Genomic DNA, 16,906 nt, shown 5'->3' with positions numbered 1-16,906 from the left:
TATTGGACTGTTCAGCGGCTGCAAGTTTGGTAAAGATGGAATTGTAGATGATGACATATTTCCAAATGTAGGGAGCGTGTGCGCGTGCGCGTGTGCGCGCGCGCGTGTGTGTGTGTGTGTGTGTGCGCGTGTGTGTGTGTTGCCTGGAGGTTAAACATCCATGACTGCCGCCTGATGCTGAATGGAGCCGTCACCAACCCATCTGTTGACCGCCCGGCTCAATCTGATTCGGCAACACGCTCCAAAACCCGACACTCAATAACTCGTCTCGCGCTCCTTGTCTGGACTGCCTATTGGTGTTTCGTTGTGTTAAAATCAGACGTTGTCATCTGCGGGCTGATCAGATCGAGACTGCGAACAAAGAGCACAGATCCGATGGACTAAAAGCCAGCCGATTCCACCTTAAATGTAATTTGTGTCTGTGGTGGAGACCTAGGCGCCATCTTCGGTCCACCTTAAGCGCACAATGTGGCCAACGAACGAAAACGAACCAGCCAGGCTTCCGTCCTCATTCTCCAGCCGGGGATCGCACTCTGGCTTCCCAGCTTTGACACAGCGTCACTTGTGAAACAGCAGAGGAGGGGTGGTGGGGAGGCAGGGGGGAGAGAAAAGACGCACCCGGGCCAAACCCCACCAGCAAGAGAAGATGTCCGAACCCAATAAGTACCGAGAGTGGATCCTGGAAACAATCGACTCTCTCCGCTCGAGGAAAGCCCGTCCGGATCTGGAGAGGATTTGTCGAATGGTCCGGAGACGACACGGGTCAGACCCGGACCGAACCAGGACAGAACTGGAAAAACTGATTCAAGAGCAGACGGTGCTCAAAGTTAGCTACAAGGGGTCCATCTCGTACCGGAATGCGGCGAAGGTGCAGCGGAAAAGCAGAAAGAAGAGTGAGTTTACGGCCGCTGGCAGCGGCGGCGCGGAGGCAGCGAGGGAGCGGACCAAACACGACCATCTGAACAACAACGGCGACAGTGCGCACAGCTTCACCGACCAGGAGGAGGGCGAGGAGGACTCGGAGCCCAGCCCAGACCCCCACACTCAAACACCAGCAAGCACCAGCGACAAGAAGCTGGAGCCTGCCTCAAGCCCGAGTAGCGGAAACGGGCGCCTCATTTGTGGCGCAACAACGGGCTGCGCTGTCGGGAGCGGCTGCAAAGAGGAGAAAGCAAGTGCACCGAGAGACAAGGGATTAGGACAGCAGGGGGTGGGGGACTGCCCGTCGCCCGGTCTCGGCCACACAACAAACTCGCACGACGGCGGCGATGCGAGCGGGATAACGCCGAGCAGCGCCGACGCGGTTCCTGGAGAAAGAGAGCCGTGTTTGTCAAGAGATGTCACCCAGAACAAAACTTCCTCTGGGAGCGTCTGCCACCTCCCGCAAGAGCAGCAGAGACCGAAGCAGGCGGTGCCCCTCAAGCCCAAACTTCGAGTCGGAGGAGGGGGCACCGACACAGCGGGGGACCACGCCAACTCCGACCTGGGCGACAGACTGGTGGCTTCTGTTCGCAGCCTGTCGGAGAAAAACATCCGAGGGGGCTCCGCCGCCGCGGCGACACGAGGCCACATGAAGCCGCTCGGGCTGAAGGAGATTCTGGGCTATCTGAGCAGCCAGGACCGGCTGTCGGAGCAGAAGCTGACCCGGGGCAAAGTCAAAGTGGTCATGGAGAGAGAGGTGGCGAGGGGCAGACTGCGCAGGACACGCTGCGGGAACATTACTCTTCCTCTGAGGGGGGTGGTGGCGGCGGAGGAGCCGATGCCGAAGAATGCGTCCGCGGACAGACTTGCAAAGAGCGCACTGCAGGACGAGCACACCGGGGAAAAGGTGGGCACTGCGAACTTAATATTTCCAACACGTCCCGGTGGTACAGAGCTTGACGGCTCGCCGAGGCGTGAGGAGCACCACACACGGCCCCGGGACGCGCTCGGCTCCCTGTGACAACATATTTATGTTTCTTGGTCAACCACGATGCTTTTAGACATTTTACACGCAAAAGAGTTTAAGAAGATCACGTTTAGGAAGATGCATTGTTGTTTCTGTAAAGTGTGTGTGTGTGCGTGTGTGTGTGTGTGTGTGTGTGTGCGTGTGTGCGCGCGCGCGTGTATGTGCGTGTGGCTCTGCTTGCTGCACAAAAGCAGCGGGTGACACAGGGCTACAGGAGCAGACGCTTCACCGGCCCCCAGGATGAGCGCACGCGCACCGTAAAGAGCGCTCTCTGCATGGGGGGGGGGGGGGGAGCTGGTTGTGTTGTCGTGGCCACGTCACTATTTTGGTTGTTCATAACATTTCATGTCGCTCTCAGGAACTTTAGAGGGCGCGGGGTGCTGGTGTCCGTCTCAACTTGACACGCGCCGCTCTCATGTGGGCGCAGCTCTGTCGCGCGGGCGGGCGGAGGACTCAGCTGAGCATCATGTGTGCGCGTGTAGCATCTATAGGCTGCATATATACATTCGTGTTCTCCACCCTCTTTTATCCCCGCAGCTCTCGTTTCGAGCCTCATTAAATCCTTTGTATCATTTCGGAAACAGCCCGCTCTCCTCCCTCAGTGGGTGCAGGAAAGAGAGAGAGAGAGAGCGAGCGAGAGAGAGAGAGAGAGAGAGATGCCCACATTGATCTCATCTGTCTTCACACAACTTTATCTGTCGTTGCAGTCGCCCTCCGCTTCTCTCCGGGAGAATGAGCCGATGGAAACAGCCAGGGAGGAGGAAGAGGAGGAAGAGGAGGAGGAGGATCCCCGGAGTTCTGATGAGGAGGCGGGAGGACTATCCCCGGTAGCCATGACAACCGAACCAGAGCTCATTGAGAAACCCACAGAAGACGTTGAGGTCCAGACCGCGTCAGAGCAGGAGAGTGAGGGTGTGTGCGCGCGTGCATGTACGCGCGGCTTGGAAAGGCTGATTAAAGGCCAAAATTATCATTATAACTTTACCCTGGGAATCTGAATACTATCATGACTGCACCTAAGTACAGAGCGTTTAGTTTTGCTTGGTGTGCTTTTTAAAATATTCATAACGTTAACTAATATCTTACATTTTAATAAATAATCAGTTTACACAAACTTTTTTTTTTTCAATATATTTTTTTCTAATTGAAAACCTAAATAAATGACATTCATTCTAGTATAAATTACAAATTGACAACTACTACTGCTGCTACCAACAATAATTAATAATAATAAGGATGATGATGATGATAATAATAATAATAATAATGATTACAATAATAACAATAATACAAGTTAAAACTAGTCTTTAATCTATTCTCATTTCCATAGGTTGGGCTGCTGGTCTCACTGGGATGTGCAGGCTTGATTCCCTCACCAAGACGCCCCACCTACCTGTTCAGGGAGCTTCCCTGTCACAATGTAACAGCACACACGTGGAGGACAAAGCTGTCGTCTCTGATCAGCAACACATGGAGGCACAAGTAAGTGTGAGAATGTGCATCGGTCCGGTTGTTTTTTATTGTTGAATGATGTTTCGTACCTTATTAAAACAGGCCAACATGACTCAGAAGCCGACCATGAAATGCACCTCCTTTGTTGCATCTCTCCTCATCTCAATACTTCTGTCTTTAATAAAGGCTAAAAACTCCCCCAAAATATACTAAACCATGTCTCATCTCAATTCCATTTTCAATTGACTAATTATAAAGAATAGCCCTTTTAGTATGATATAATTATATTAATCATATCATTTAATTAGTATTAATGATGCATTAACGTGTATGACGTTGTAGCTGGTCAAGACAGTGCTAAGTATTTTTATTTTACCGTTATACTATTTGTAGAATAGTTCCTACTAAATTGTAGTGAAATATAAAATATGTAGTAGAAATATAAAGTAGCGTGTAATGTATTAACATATTGCAAGTTTGAATTTGTACTAAAGTACAAGATTTGAGTGAATCTATTTAGTTATTTTCTATCGCTGGTGGAAAAGTGAGCCTTGGAAGATGTATTCTGTATGAACGATTTTTCAAGGACTCTTTTCAATACATCATTATTTTTTCAATTATGATTTTCTGCTCTCTTGCTTTAGCTATAACCAGGGTCAGAGGAATGTTACAAATGCATTTCAATTAGGTAATGACAGAGGTCAAAATTGTTCTTGATGCCAGTAATCTCTACCTGTTTCACTCTCAAATGTTCATTTTACCTCCATATTGTGAAACGTTAACACACAGCCGTGATTCATCCGACACACAGTTCATCTTTATGCGGTTCTCAACCCATCACGGCTTCTTTCACACAGAGGTTTTCTCTGGCATCTTCAAAAGGTTTCTGTTTGGAATAATTTGAAGGCGAAGCAGTAATTAGAATTTGAAGCGATATGATGGTACACAGCTCCACAGACATAGACGAACAGTATGGTGTCTCCATTTCAGAGTTAAAGTGAATTGGTTTTGATTGAAAACTTGAAATATAAGTAACCAGATCAGCTATCATTGGTTTGTTAGATATACGTCTCCTATCGGTGAAGTACAGGTTGCATTTGGTGCCATGTTTTGTGGAATAAAATGTATTACTGTATGTGAGCAAAGTGCATCTTGGGATATTGACAGGTACCCAGTGGAGTTTTTTTGAACTGTTTCCCACCAAAATGCATTGTGGGTATTCATGAGCCCTACCACAGCGTTGAATGCATTTCCTTACACATAAAGCACATATCAAACATTTGTTGTTTTGGTTTACATCCAAGTTGACTTGCTGGCAGTCATTTTTCTCCCTGCTTATGTTGCGCGTTGCTCCATTTCTTGGCACATTACTGCCACCAACTGTTGATCAGTTATGTGAAACCAAAACTGTGAATCGTGTCTCCCACATGTGCACAATACAAACACAACAGGGACAGCACTACTACTAACTGCCAGTACATTTGTGTCAACTTAACAAGAGACACCACATGGGAATAGTGTACAAAACTAAACTTCTCAAGTTGATTACTTATGGAATTTCTTTATTTTTAATCTCAGGTTCATGCAAATGAGGCATTATCTTCTCAAAAATGTGTTAATTTACATACATTTCTAGAATATAAATCTGAGCATTGGATAAAGCCAGGTTTCCTTTTGTTGATATGCAGGAGTTAAAGGTTTTTACTGAGGGAACATTTGGGATTTTATCTTTTATTATTCCATAAATAAGAAAATACTGTCAACAGCCATTTAAAAAAACATTGTTTTTAGGAATACAATTATACATTATTCAAAATATGAATTAGTCTTCAGAGATATGTATTTGAAGAAGTCATACATTTCACAAGCCACTATGCTGAATAGAGTAAAACATACTGATACTAATAAATTAAACCTCTGTTTCAGAATCTTTGAGAAATCTACAGATGCAATAGAAAAAGTAATGAAATAACCCCCTAAATATGTATTTTGAATGTTTTAATTCCAATAGTCTGTTTTGAAAATAGAACAAAATCTCAAAATGAATCAGTGCAAAAGAAAATGATGACTTTGCCTGTAGCGTCTCCCCTTAAGATAGATAGATAGATAGATAGATAGATAGATAGATAGATAGATAGATAGATAAGTACTTTATTGATCCCCTAAGGGAAATTCAGGATCCAAGTAGCTCCAAACAACACACAAACAAATATACACATATACACTATTAAACTATTTAAAAAGATTGTCCAAAATAAATAAATAATTAAAACACACATTACTAGGAGTCCAGGCTGGGGGTGGAGGAGGAAGGGGGGAGGGGGGGGGGGCTTGTGCAGAGGGCCAACATAGCCAGTAGTCAGTGAAAAAAAAAGTGTCAGTGTAAACAGGGAGTAAGTAAGTAAGGGGTCATTTCTGTATTTTTCAACCTGGACCTTACTTTCCCATGTTTTTGCTTTGAAGTGACGATCTCAAAATCTCGCGTTGCATCCACATCAACGCTAAAAATTCAGTCGTGACAAATATTCTAGGTAAAACCAGGCTGACCTTTCTGCACTCCAACACATCAAACGCCAGCACTCCTCTCTCCAACTCTCATTCACGTTTCCACCGTTGTCTTCTGACAACAAGTCACATGACACAATAACTAACAGAGCCGATCAAGTGAAGGGTAAAGAAAATCATTTACTCCTCTTTTGGGTCCTTTCCATAATGTCGTCAGACACTTATAATAACAATGTGAGCCTGTGGGTGACGTTGCAGTTGCAGTTTTGTCTTCATGCATCTTGACAGTCGGCTCCTTTAATCCTTGAGTTTCGGTGGAGGCTGTATCACTCAACATGATGTTTCCTCTGGCACTGTCTCGAGTGACTTTGACTTCTCCCCCCACACTCTTCTCTCCACGTCAAGAGCCAGATGCAGGAGGACAGAATCAACCACACCTCCTCAGACTTTAACAGTGAGTACTGTTTTACGGACAATCTCAACATGTCTGTGTGTATTTGTGTTTGGTGGCTAGCGGTGGTGATCAGGCTGTGCTTTGTTGTCCCCGCCGTAGACTTGGAGTCTAAAGCGGAAGTCGGCGTGTCGTCCTGCCTGCTCACGCCCACTGCGTCTCCCAGAGACTCCGGCATGTCTGAGGAACGAGGGATAAACGGAGGAGGAGGGTGAGTACAGCAGAGATGCTGCAGACACTGAAGACACCAATTCGTTGCGTTGGCTTGCTTTTGGACCTGTTACAAAGTCGGTTTTAGTAAAGAGAGGTTCAGGCTCACTTCACTGTGGTCTGGCTCTGTGAGGTTCATTTCAATCTTAACATCCAATAAATCACCATCAGGCATTTCATGTTTTCTCTGCCATGTGAAATCCAAGATAACTCATTCCCTGACTGTATAACCTTCAACCAATAATAATTAAATCACTTGGGGGCAGCAGTAAGCAAGTTGGGAACAGATCGTGGACATCTCATCACCTTCAAATTTGATACGCCGAAGTTGTCAGCAAACAGTTGCTTTTTTTCTCACCCTGCAGTTACAAAGCAACGTCATCATTTAGTTGGAGTCTTGTGTGTGTGTCCACCTAATGAATCTAAGTACAAATTCACTCTGATGTAGCTGTTCAATGCTCCACTATGTTCAGCACTGGTCTCTAACTGTGTCTGTCTGCAGTTTGCTGCTCGTCAGGTCAGTACAGTGGGTTATAACAGATTTATTTACGCTATGAAGTGGTGAGAGTGAACCAACAAAGTAAAGTTGGAGCAGAACAGTGAGCTGAAACTCTCTCACCTCAGTAAAGCTTGAGGGGAGATGCAGATTCTAGTGAATTTCTATGATCCATTTCACATCATCACACTAATACATTATTAATGTGAACATTTTGACTACAGACACTTTCAAATAAAGTGAAACAAAGTCTGGCCATTCAATATTAATCAGAAATTAATATCTGATTCTTTTTTGATTTATCCATCAGTGAAAACATTGAAATCACAGTGTCCCATTCTAGTCGGACAGACCGTAATACCATAAAAGGGGAGTGAACAGCTATTAAACCCGACATAAAAACCAAACTACATTTCTTAATTAAACTGTCACCTCCGACATCACGCTACGAGTTTAACATCGCCTGTAGATTTTGTAATGAGCAAACCGCCCTCTTCCTCATCTCCATAGGTGTATGAAGTCAGAGGGGGCCAGCGGGGGCCTAGTGGACTGGACAGTGTCTGATGTGGTCAGTTATTTCACAACAGCAGGTTTTCCTGAACAGGCTGCTGCCTTCAGGACCCAGGTGAGCCTGTAATTCCTTTATCAACCACTAGAGGCCACCAGAGACAGCATCAAAGGTTGTACTTGAACCTTTAACAGTTGTAACCTTCATCTTCTTCCCACATTGCTTTGCTCTCTTCATTAGGAAATCGATGGCAAGTCTCTTCTCCTCATGCAGCGCAACGATGTTTTGACTGGCCTGTCAATCAGACTCGGGCCCGCCCTCAAGATCTATGAGCGTCATGTAAAGGTTCTGCAGAAAACACACTTTGAGGATGACGACTGTTAATGACTGTTATGTCTGTATCTACATATAGCTCAAGTAATCCTATAAAAATGCATGCATGATATATACGGTTCACTTTTCATCTCATGTCAAACAGCACACATACACACACACATGTACACCCACACACACACACACACCCATGGTCAGACTGCCAGGCTGTTACAGCACTGCATACTTGCTTATTAACACCATGCTATAATGTATTAAACAGGAGACTGATAATTGGGTCTCTCTGACTTGTCACACACACACACACACACACACACACACACACACACACACACACACACACACACTTCTGTTTCTTTTCCTCTGGCCCTCTAAACTGTTCTGGTCCAGAAAAGGCGTAACAAAATGAGACTGAATGGACAACCATGATTTTCTACCAACTGTTGGAGGGAGAAATCAGACTCGTACAATTTTAAGATGCAAAGTTTTATTTTTTAAAGTAATGCATGTTTTCTTTTTTTCTTTACAATGATCAAGCACTTTGCCATTTCTTGACCTGCAGACCTTTATGCACATTTTGAAAGAGGTCGTAGTTATTCTGTGTTAAAGTACATTTTCTTTCTTTGAAGCTTTAATTCAAGGGTTTCTCACTTGTGGGTGCGTGTTTGTCACTGTACACTAACTGTATGTGTGTAAAGGCATCATGGAGCATGTGGATTGAGCAGAAACATATTAGAAATGGACCAGATTAAATACATTCGCAGAAGCTGGATGGACCCGCCACAGCCGTCCTGTATATATCAGGATACAATCCGGTGCAAACGGTTAAAGCAATAAGTTGATAGCTCCTACTAGATGTTTGAGAGGTTGGTGGATCTGGTGAGCTCTCAGATCGACAGGTTCTTTTTGTCTATCTTAGTGTTTCTGATGAAAATGAACGACATTCAGTTTTTAAAAAATGTTTATAAGCAGAGTGTGTGGCATGATGTGTTCCGGCCTATGCATCAAGGGCCGGTTTACAAGTTAGACTTCAGAAGGACATCAGAGTTCATCCGCTTCACAAAGCTTAAGTAGGGACACATTTGCAATGAATTGTGGATAAATTACGCAATTTTTTCCTCTTTTTTCTGTCGTTTAGTGCCACTGGTCAGCAGGTGTCACTGATTGTTACCATGGAAAAATGGCCTTTTAGTTCAGTTACCAGGCATTCACATTCAGATGTTAGGCTTAAATTAGGCATTCAAGTATAGTCTCACTCTACAGTCTGACATATCTTTGGGAAACTGGCCTCAGAGTCTGGTGCAGACATTTTGATCATCAAACACGCCAGCTAACTGGTCTGAAATCAGCAGAACAATCAATTTGTGTTGAAAGTGTAAATGTATTAAAAAGTCAAACTTTAAAAAACCAAATGCTGTCAGACGATCACACATCTCAGTCCCACCATCACTCGCGGCATACATTCCAGGTTTGGCATCTCTTTTGTGCATGCCTTCTCAAATGACGTTTATATTTCTGTATTCGGCATATCGGTTTCATTTTGTGAGTGTTTTCAATCCACTCTCCACATACTGACGGTCACATCAACGTTTCTCTGTGCATTCAAACCTTTTCTACCTCTCTCTCCCCTCGTTTTTTCCCATTTTCTTTGCAACCTCCATGAACCTATTTGTAGGTTGTTACACTTAGTCTACGGTGCATGTTTCGGTGTTCGCTGCCCCTGTTCGCATTCAGATCATTTCATTGTCATTAGTTAAATCTGTAGGAAGGGGACAGCTGTGTTTGAGTCCGGATTCTCACAAGGGGGAATGTACAGTGCGTCTACGCCCTTGTTGCGTGTCTGATTATATGTGAAAGGACAATTTTAGTAATAAAAGTTTGAATCAAAACACCACAATGTGTCCGTTCTGAGTGTTTGTGAACAAATGTTGCATGCCCTGTTCAAACAGTGTTTGTGTATGGTTGTGTTCATGTGAGGGCTGCGTGTGTGTCTGTGTGTACCAGACACACGTGTGCATAATGTGTGTGAGGGAGGGAATCCAACCACACAGCAGCCGGGTTCCCCTCAGTCAGGCGACAAGGAGTCGAAGGAGGAAGACGTTTTAGAGAAGAAAAGACTATCCATATGAGACAGACTATAAGTCTGTTCTTTTGGAAAATACTCTCTATACACTATTTATTTTGACAATAAAATAAATATTTCACAGTGAGTTGGAAAGTGTTCTCCGTGTGCTTGTATTTGCTGTTAAGAAGCAGGGGGAGGAGGAAATATCAAGCTATATATGTCCTGGGACTCTCTCCAAGGTAAGAGCTTGGGATATGTGTGTGTAAGTGTGTGTGCGTGTGTGTGTACATGATGGGTGACAAATAAAATATATTTATAGCTCCACTGATAAATATAGATGGACTGGAGTTCCCACAAACATGATGGTTCTAGGCAACAGAGGGGAAAAGAAAAGACAGACGCTCTGCCGGGAACGTCAGGGCTCCAAGAAAAGACCAAAACAACACCAACGCAGTTCAGATCCGGCAGAACCTGAAACCGTTGGCACCGATCACCCCCGGATTCAGACCACACAAGATCGGCTCCTGAATACAACGCAGTCAACAACTACGGACGACGGAGAGGCAGCAGATTGAGGGTATCTGACGAGACAAAAGAGAGCAATCATGCCAGGCTCGGGAGGAGCAGAGTGAGTGACAGCTGCATGTGTACAGTTGTTTTGTGTGTGTTTGTGTGTCTGTGTCTGTGGATATGCATATTTGAACACACTGTACAATATTTAGCATTGGCATATTTTATGCAGTGTTCGCTTCACAAAACTGGTTCTAACTTATAAATTGTGCAACTGGCACAATTTATTGCAGTTGATCAAGTTTTTTAAACCACATAATATTTTTTACATCACCTCAAAACTATTGCTGATAAGTTCACAAGATTATTTTTCATTTGTTGTTGTGTCCAGGCCCATATTGTTGCTACGTGCTGAGCCAAAGAGAGTCTAAATACAGCTCAGTGTCACATGAGGAAATAAGAGCTACAAGTGCAAAGCCTGCATGTCAGTGAGTCATATTGTGTCTTGCTTTTGAAGCTCAAAGGGAGAAGATTTCTCCACCGCCATCCTAAAGCAGAAACACAGACCTAACAGACTAATTGTGGATGAAGCTCTCAATGAAGACAGCAGCATTGTCAGCCTGTCACAGGTCTGTGTGGGGGGGACTCGCAAATATATATATATATATATATATATATATATATATATATATATATATATATATATATATATATATATCCTAGTATGTTTGTATTTCTTCTGATCATTTTGTGTTTACACTAGAATAAGACGGACGAGCTGCAGCTCTTCCGGGGCGACACGGTGGTGTTGAGAGGGAAGAAGCGCCGCCAGACGGTGTGCATTGTCCTGAACGATGACACCTGTGGGCATGAAAGAATACGCATGAATCGTGTGACGCGCAGCAACCTGCGTGTCCGGCTCGGTGATGTCATCAGGTAGATTTCACACTCGTGCCTTTGTGTGTGTGTGGAATGGGGTTACACGTGAAGGTTGGACGATGTGAAATGACCAGGATGTGTGCACTACCACAGCATTCATGCCTGCCCCGACATCAAGTACGGGAGAAGGATCCATGTCCTCCCTGTAGATGACACCATCGAGGGCCTGACAGGAAACCTCTTTGACGTTTTCCTCAAACCCTATTTTCTGGAGACTTACCGGCCCATACATAACGGTACTGCAACTCCATCATAGTAAAACCGCTCTTTTCATATATGATTGTTATCCTCACTATCATCTGGGGCACCCTGGACTTTTTTTAATCTGTGTTGCCAGGTGACATCTTCTTGGTGAGGGGGAGCATGCGGGCGGTGGAGTTCAAGGTGGTGGACACTGACCCCAGCCCGCACTGCATCGTTGCCCCAGACACTGTCATCTTCTGCGAGGGGGAGCCAATCAAAAGAGAGGTCCGTGAGAGATTAAGATTGTGTGCCAGCCAGCTTTATATGACAACACTAATTTAATTTTTTTGTATTACTAAATGCCTTATTCTGCTAGTTAAAGTGTAAGACATGTACCGTGTTTGTTATAACAAGAACGGATGCATGTACCTACAGACATTTATTTCAAATTTGAAAAAGTATTTAGTATTAGTTAGTTCATTGTTAATTTTCAAAACTGTTGTTAAATTCACTGCATGATCATCTACCATAATCACAACCAACATCACAATGTTCTATATCCACCTCGTAGAACAGTAATATGGGAATGTCCACCTGTGTCTTTTAAATGGTACTTAATTCATATCATGTTTCTATTGTGAAAGATCTACATATTGGAAACTGGGTAACAATATATATGTATGTATATTGTAGCTGTGACACAAGGTTGCCTATAGAGACGTGAGGCCCCATGCAGTCGATGTCGATTTTTCAGCAGCACATTCATGTTGTCTGGTCCATCACATCTGGGGGCTAATTAAGTAAACTGAAGCTTGTTATCTTGTGATTTCATGTAACCTTATTGGCATGGTGAACCGCTGAGTGTGCACCACATTCGTGACTGAGAATGAACTCAACCAGGTCTGAATCTTGCATATTGCCTTGTGACAGGACGAGGAGGAGAGCCTTAATGAAATCGGCTACGACGACATCGGAGGCTGTCGGAAGCAGCTTGCCCAGATCAAAGAGATGGTGGAGCTTCCTCTGAGACACCCTGGACTTTTCAAAGCCATAGGAGTCAAGGTGTCATGCACATACGCACAGAAACCTTGACCCCATCCACTCTTATTTCTGCTTCCTTTGATTCTAATATTATCTTTTTTGACTCTGTGTGTTTTTCCCTCCCCTCTTCAGCCCCCCAGAGGTATCCTGCTGTACGGCCCTGCGGGCACAGGGAAGACCCTGGTGGCCCGGGCTGTAGCCAATGAAACTGGAGCCTTCTTCTTCCTCATCAATGGTAAGGCTTTGTTTTCTCGCAGTGGCCCGGTGAGAACATTTGCACACAGGGTGGGAGGAAAAAATAGCTGATCCTGAAAGTGGGAAACTTTGAAAATAAGGTTTACAGAGTTACTGATTGGACATTTCAATTCACTCATTGGTGTTCTTATGTATAGATCTGTGTGGGATAACATGTGTTTTACATGCTGTGCATTATTCTGTGACAAGGTCCTGAGATCATGAGTAAGCTGGCGGGAGAGTCAGAGAGCAACTTAAGAAAGGCGTTTGAGGAGGCGGAGAAAAGCGCTCCAGCGATCATCTTTATTGATGAGCTGGACTCTATCGCTCCCAAGAGAGAGAAGGTAAACATTGGAGAAAAAAAATGCAAGTAAATACAAGGAGAAATGTAAAAAAACATTTGCCTGTAACTTTGTGTGTGTGTGTGTGTGTGTGTGTGTGTGTGTGTGTGTGTGTGTGTGTGTGTGTAGACCCATGGTGAAGTGGAAAGACGTATAGTCTCCCAGCTCCTGACCCTGATGGACGGCCTGAAGCAAAGAGCTCATGTAGTTGTCATGGCAGCTACAAACCGACCAAATAGCGTGGACCCTGCCCTGAGACGCTATGGTCAGGACACACACACACACACACACGCACACACACACACACACACACACACACAAACAATCAAATGCAAATGGTGATGTGTCTCTCCAGGCAGGTTTGACCGGGAGATCGACATTGGAGTCCCTGATATGACCGGCAGACTGGAGATTCTGCAGATTCACACCAAAAACATGAAATTGTCTGACGACATCGACCTGGAGAGGGTGAGAGAGTGTAGCAGCCAGCTTAATATTTTTACCGATGGATTCATTGAGAAAGTAATCGGCGGATAATGACAATAATCGTTATTTGCAGCTAGAATGGAAATTGATTAATGAGGCGTGATGAGATCTCCTCATAAAAAATACCATGGGCAAAATACTCTCATTTGACGAGAATATTATTATTGTAATAACATTTTCCCCATGAAATCCAATAAGAAGACTATTAAATGTTGTTTATTGTAACTGTACTGCTACCTTCACTGAGATCAAAGTGAGAGTGAGTTTGAAATTAGTAATTCTTTTTAGTGAATCAAATTTAGGTAAAATCCGTTGCATTGCATTGACATCAAATCCACTTTATTTCTATATTCTGTAATTCTGTGCAATTATACAGTAAATAGTATAAACTAAATTAAAACAAAACTACTTTGTGAAAAGGTAAGACGGGAATTGTGACTTATTCTTAATATAATAATGCAATTATGCATCTTTAAGTGTAAATTGATTCAATTGAGTGTGATTAAATTAACATGTTGGTGGAGTTTCCGTGTAACAGCACGGTGCCGTGTAAACAAAAACATAACCTTCAGCAATCACATTACCTTCTGATGGCATCCATCCTAATCTTGATATGCATATGTGCTGTTTAATGACTTAAGATTAACGCCCCTGAGTTATTTAACATATCTCAGATTGCCACTGAGACCCACGGCCATGTGGGCGCCGACATGGCTGCTTTGTGCTCAGAAGCTGCTCTGCAAGCAATCCGCAAGAAGATGGTTCTCATCGACCTGGAGGACGAATCCATTGATGCTGACCTGCTCAACTCACTGGCGGTCACCATGGATGACTTCCAGGTACACACACATTGACTGACTTTTGTTCTTCCAGACCTTTTGTGAGTGTATTAATCCCTTAAAGACTGTTAACCACGCAATAAAAGCGATACGTGAATATTTCTAAATGAATGAAGAGAGATTCAGGTAATTTCCTTATCACTCATCATCTTCTCCCTCAGTGGGCTCTGAGTCAGAGCAACCCTTCAGCTCTGAGAGAAACCATTGCAGAGGTGCCACGGGTGAACTGGGCGGACGTTGGAGGACTGGAGGAGGTCAAGAGAGAACTCCAAGAGCTCGTTCAGGTGGAAGAAACTCTCGCACACTCACACCACCAAACTCTGCACATACACACACACAAGCCCCATCAACAACCCTGTCTATCTTTACTCTCCTCAGTATCCTGTCGAGTATCCGGACAAGTTCCTGAAGTTTGGCATGACTCCATCTCGTGGAGTATTGTTCTACGGCCCTCCGGGCTGCGGGAAAACCCTGCTGGCAAAGGCGATCGCCAACGAGTGCCAAGCAAACTTTATCTCCATCAAAGGACCCGAGATGCTCACCATGTGGTTTGGAGAATCGGAGGCAAATGTCAGAGACGTGTTTGATAAGGTGGGAGCAGAGAAAGGAAAGAAAAATGGATGATTGCGGTAGGATCGACATTTGTTTCTCACTGTGACCTTGCTGACCTTCTCTGTCTACAGGCCAGACAGGCAGCACCCTGCATCTTGTTTTTTGACGAGTTAGACTCCATTGCCAAATCCAGAGGAGGCGGAGCTGGGGATGGAAGTGGTGCAGCTGACAGAGTCATTAATCAGATACTCACAGAGATGGACGGCATGTCGGACAAAAAAAATGTTTTCATCATTGGTGCCACCAACAGGTGCACATGTGGGAATTTGTATTTGATGACTGTGGTTTGAGAGAGCAGCACACTGGAAGTAATGATTCACATCTCACATCCTTTCCTCCTCTTGTCACACCAGACCAGACATCATCGACTCTGCCATCCTGCGGCCGGGCCGCTTAGACCAGCTCATCTACATCCCGCTCCCGGACAAACCATCTCGCTTAGCAATCCTGAACGCCAACCTGCGCAAGTCCCCTATTGCACGAGTTAGTGACACACACACATAAGGAGATTCATTTCTCCGTCACACATCTTCCTCATGTACTCGTAAGAGAGAACATAAAATGAAACGTCGGTCTGTCCCTTTATACAAATTTCTAGTACACTTGTGAGGAATGTTCCTCTTTCTCTTTGCTCCTCCTCTCTCTTCTTCCTGTAGGATGTGAACCTGGACTACCTGTCTGGGATCACAGAGGGTTTCTCTGGAGCTGACCTGACAGAGATCTGCCAGCGGGCCTGTAAGCTGGCCATCCGTGAGGCCATCGAGGCCGAGCTCAAGGCTGAGCGTCAGAGGCAGAACAGACCAGACATCCCCATGGTCAGACTGGCAGGCTGCATACTTGCTTATTAACACCATGCTATAATGTATTAAACAGGAAACACACACACACACTGTACTGTTTCCACATGAGGTCCTCATAATGTTTTTCCATGCCTGCAGGATGAAGACTTTGATCCAGTGCCAGAGATCAGGAAGGACCACTTTGAAGAAGCGATGCAATTTGCTCGTCGCTCAGTCAGTGACACTGACATCCGCAAATATGAAATGTTTGCTCAAACTCTGCAGCAGAGCCGAGGTTTTGGAGACTTCAGGTACATATTATGAAAGGAGGACTGTGTCACAGAAATTGTAGTCTTGGATTCTTCAAGACACATGCAAGACTCAATCTTGTTCCCCCCCCCTCCCCCACCTAGGTTCTCCTCTGCTACTGCTACCCGGTCTGAAGGTCAGGAGTCAGGCTCTGGGTCAGGGAGTCCAAATCTGAACAGAGAGGAAGGCAATGACGATCTCTATCAGTGACAACAAAACAATCATCATATAGTTGAACAGCTGCAAGAAAATGTCTGTTTTGTGATGATGCTATAATATTCAATGTAAAGCCAATAAACATGTAAACCAGCGATACAATAATAAATGTGTCAAACAAAACATCAAAGCAGTAATCTGTTTGCAATATGAAAGTTGTAAGTTGTGTGTACGTGGGTGTTTAAAATATGATGAATAAATAAATGTATATGCCATTACTCTTATAATGACTGCAGTTGTTTTGTACAGGTTTGATGACCGCTGGCTCACTGTCACACTGTCACGGCTTACTGGGGCACTTGAATATTGATAATGTTATAAATAACACGACAACTTGACATAGTCTCAGTTTAATGTTTTGAGGTATGAATACACCCCAACACAATAGATCTAAAAAAGGTCCTAAAGCATCACAAATATGATGTTTAGTACTGTGAAAGCAATGCATC

At 44.3% G+C, this 16,906-nt stretch overlaps 2 protein-coding genes across 3 annotated transcripts; both read left to right on the top strand.

The window, feature by feature from the left end:
* The first annotated feature begins 181 nt into the window (after nucleotides 1-181).
* samd1b (sterile alpha motif domain containing 1b) lies at nucleotides 182-9,788 on the top strand. 2 transcript variants are annotated; one of them, XM_034544618.1, is made up of 7 exons: nucleotides 182-1,828; nucleotides 2,656-2,860; nucleotides 3,279-3,430; nucleotides 6,311-6,359; nucleotides 6,459-6,567; nucleotides 7,573-7,687; nucleotides 7,811-9,788. In XM_034544618.1, the coding sequence occupies exons 1-7, from the start codon at nucleotides 647-649 to the stop codon at nucleotides 7,952-7,954; spliced, it is 1,956 nt and encodes a 651-aa protein (XP_034400509.1). In that variant the 5' UTR covers nucleotides 182-646; the 3' UTR covers nucleotides 7,955-9,788. The 2 variants fall into 2 exon arrangements, with proteins under 2 accessions (XP_034400509.1, XP_034400517.1); XM_034544626.1 differs by lacking the exons at nucleotides 6,459-6,567; nucleotides 7,573-7,687; nucleotides 7,811-9,788 and having other exon boundaries at nucleotides 6,194-6,345.
* A 746-nt stretch (nucleotides 9,789-10,534) lies between these two features.
* zgc:136908 (uncharacterized protein LOC563679 homolog) lies at nucleotides 10,535-16,543 on the top strand. The gene is made up of 18 exons (XM_034537308.1): nucleotides 10,535-10,596; nucleotides 10,996-11,107; nucleotides 11,242-11,414; nucleotides 11,511-11,653; nucleotides 11,755-11,885; nucleotides 12,531-12,662; nucleotides 12,774-12,876; nucleotides 13,086-13,219; nucleotides 13,346-13,481; nucleotides 13,572-13,684; nucleotides 14,377-14,541; nucleotides 14,703-14,825; nucleotides 14,920-15,132; nucleotides 15,225-15,403; nucleotides 15,507-15,636; nucleotides 15,810-15,968; nucleotides 16,092-16,243; nucleotides 16,346-16,543. Exons 1-18 carry the CDS (start codon nucleotides 10,574-10,576, stop codon nucleotides 16,449-16,451), a joined length of 2,427 nt encoding a protein of 808 aa, XP_034393199.1. The 5' UTR covers nucleotides 10,535-10,573; the 3' UTR covers nucleotides 16,452-16,543.
* Nucleotides 16,544-16,906: the final 363 nt, after the last annotated feature.

Source organism: Cyclopterus lumpus, chromosome 1, assembly GCF_009769545.1.
Source record: "Cyclopterus lumpus isolate fCycLum1 chromosome 1, fCycLum1.pri, whole genome shotgun sequence".
Classification (NCBI taxonomy): domain Eukaryota; kingdom Metazoa; phylum Chordata; class Actinopteri; order Perciformes; family Cyclopteridae; genus Cyclopterus; species Cyclopterus lumpus.
This window is presented reverse-complemented; position numbering and strand designations above follow the sequence as displayed.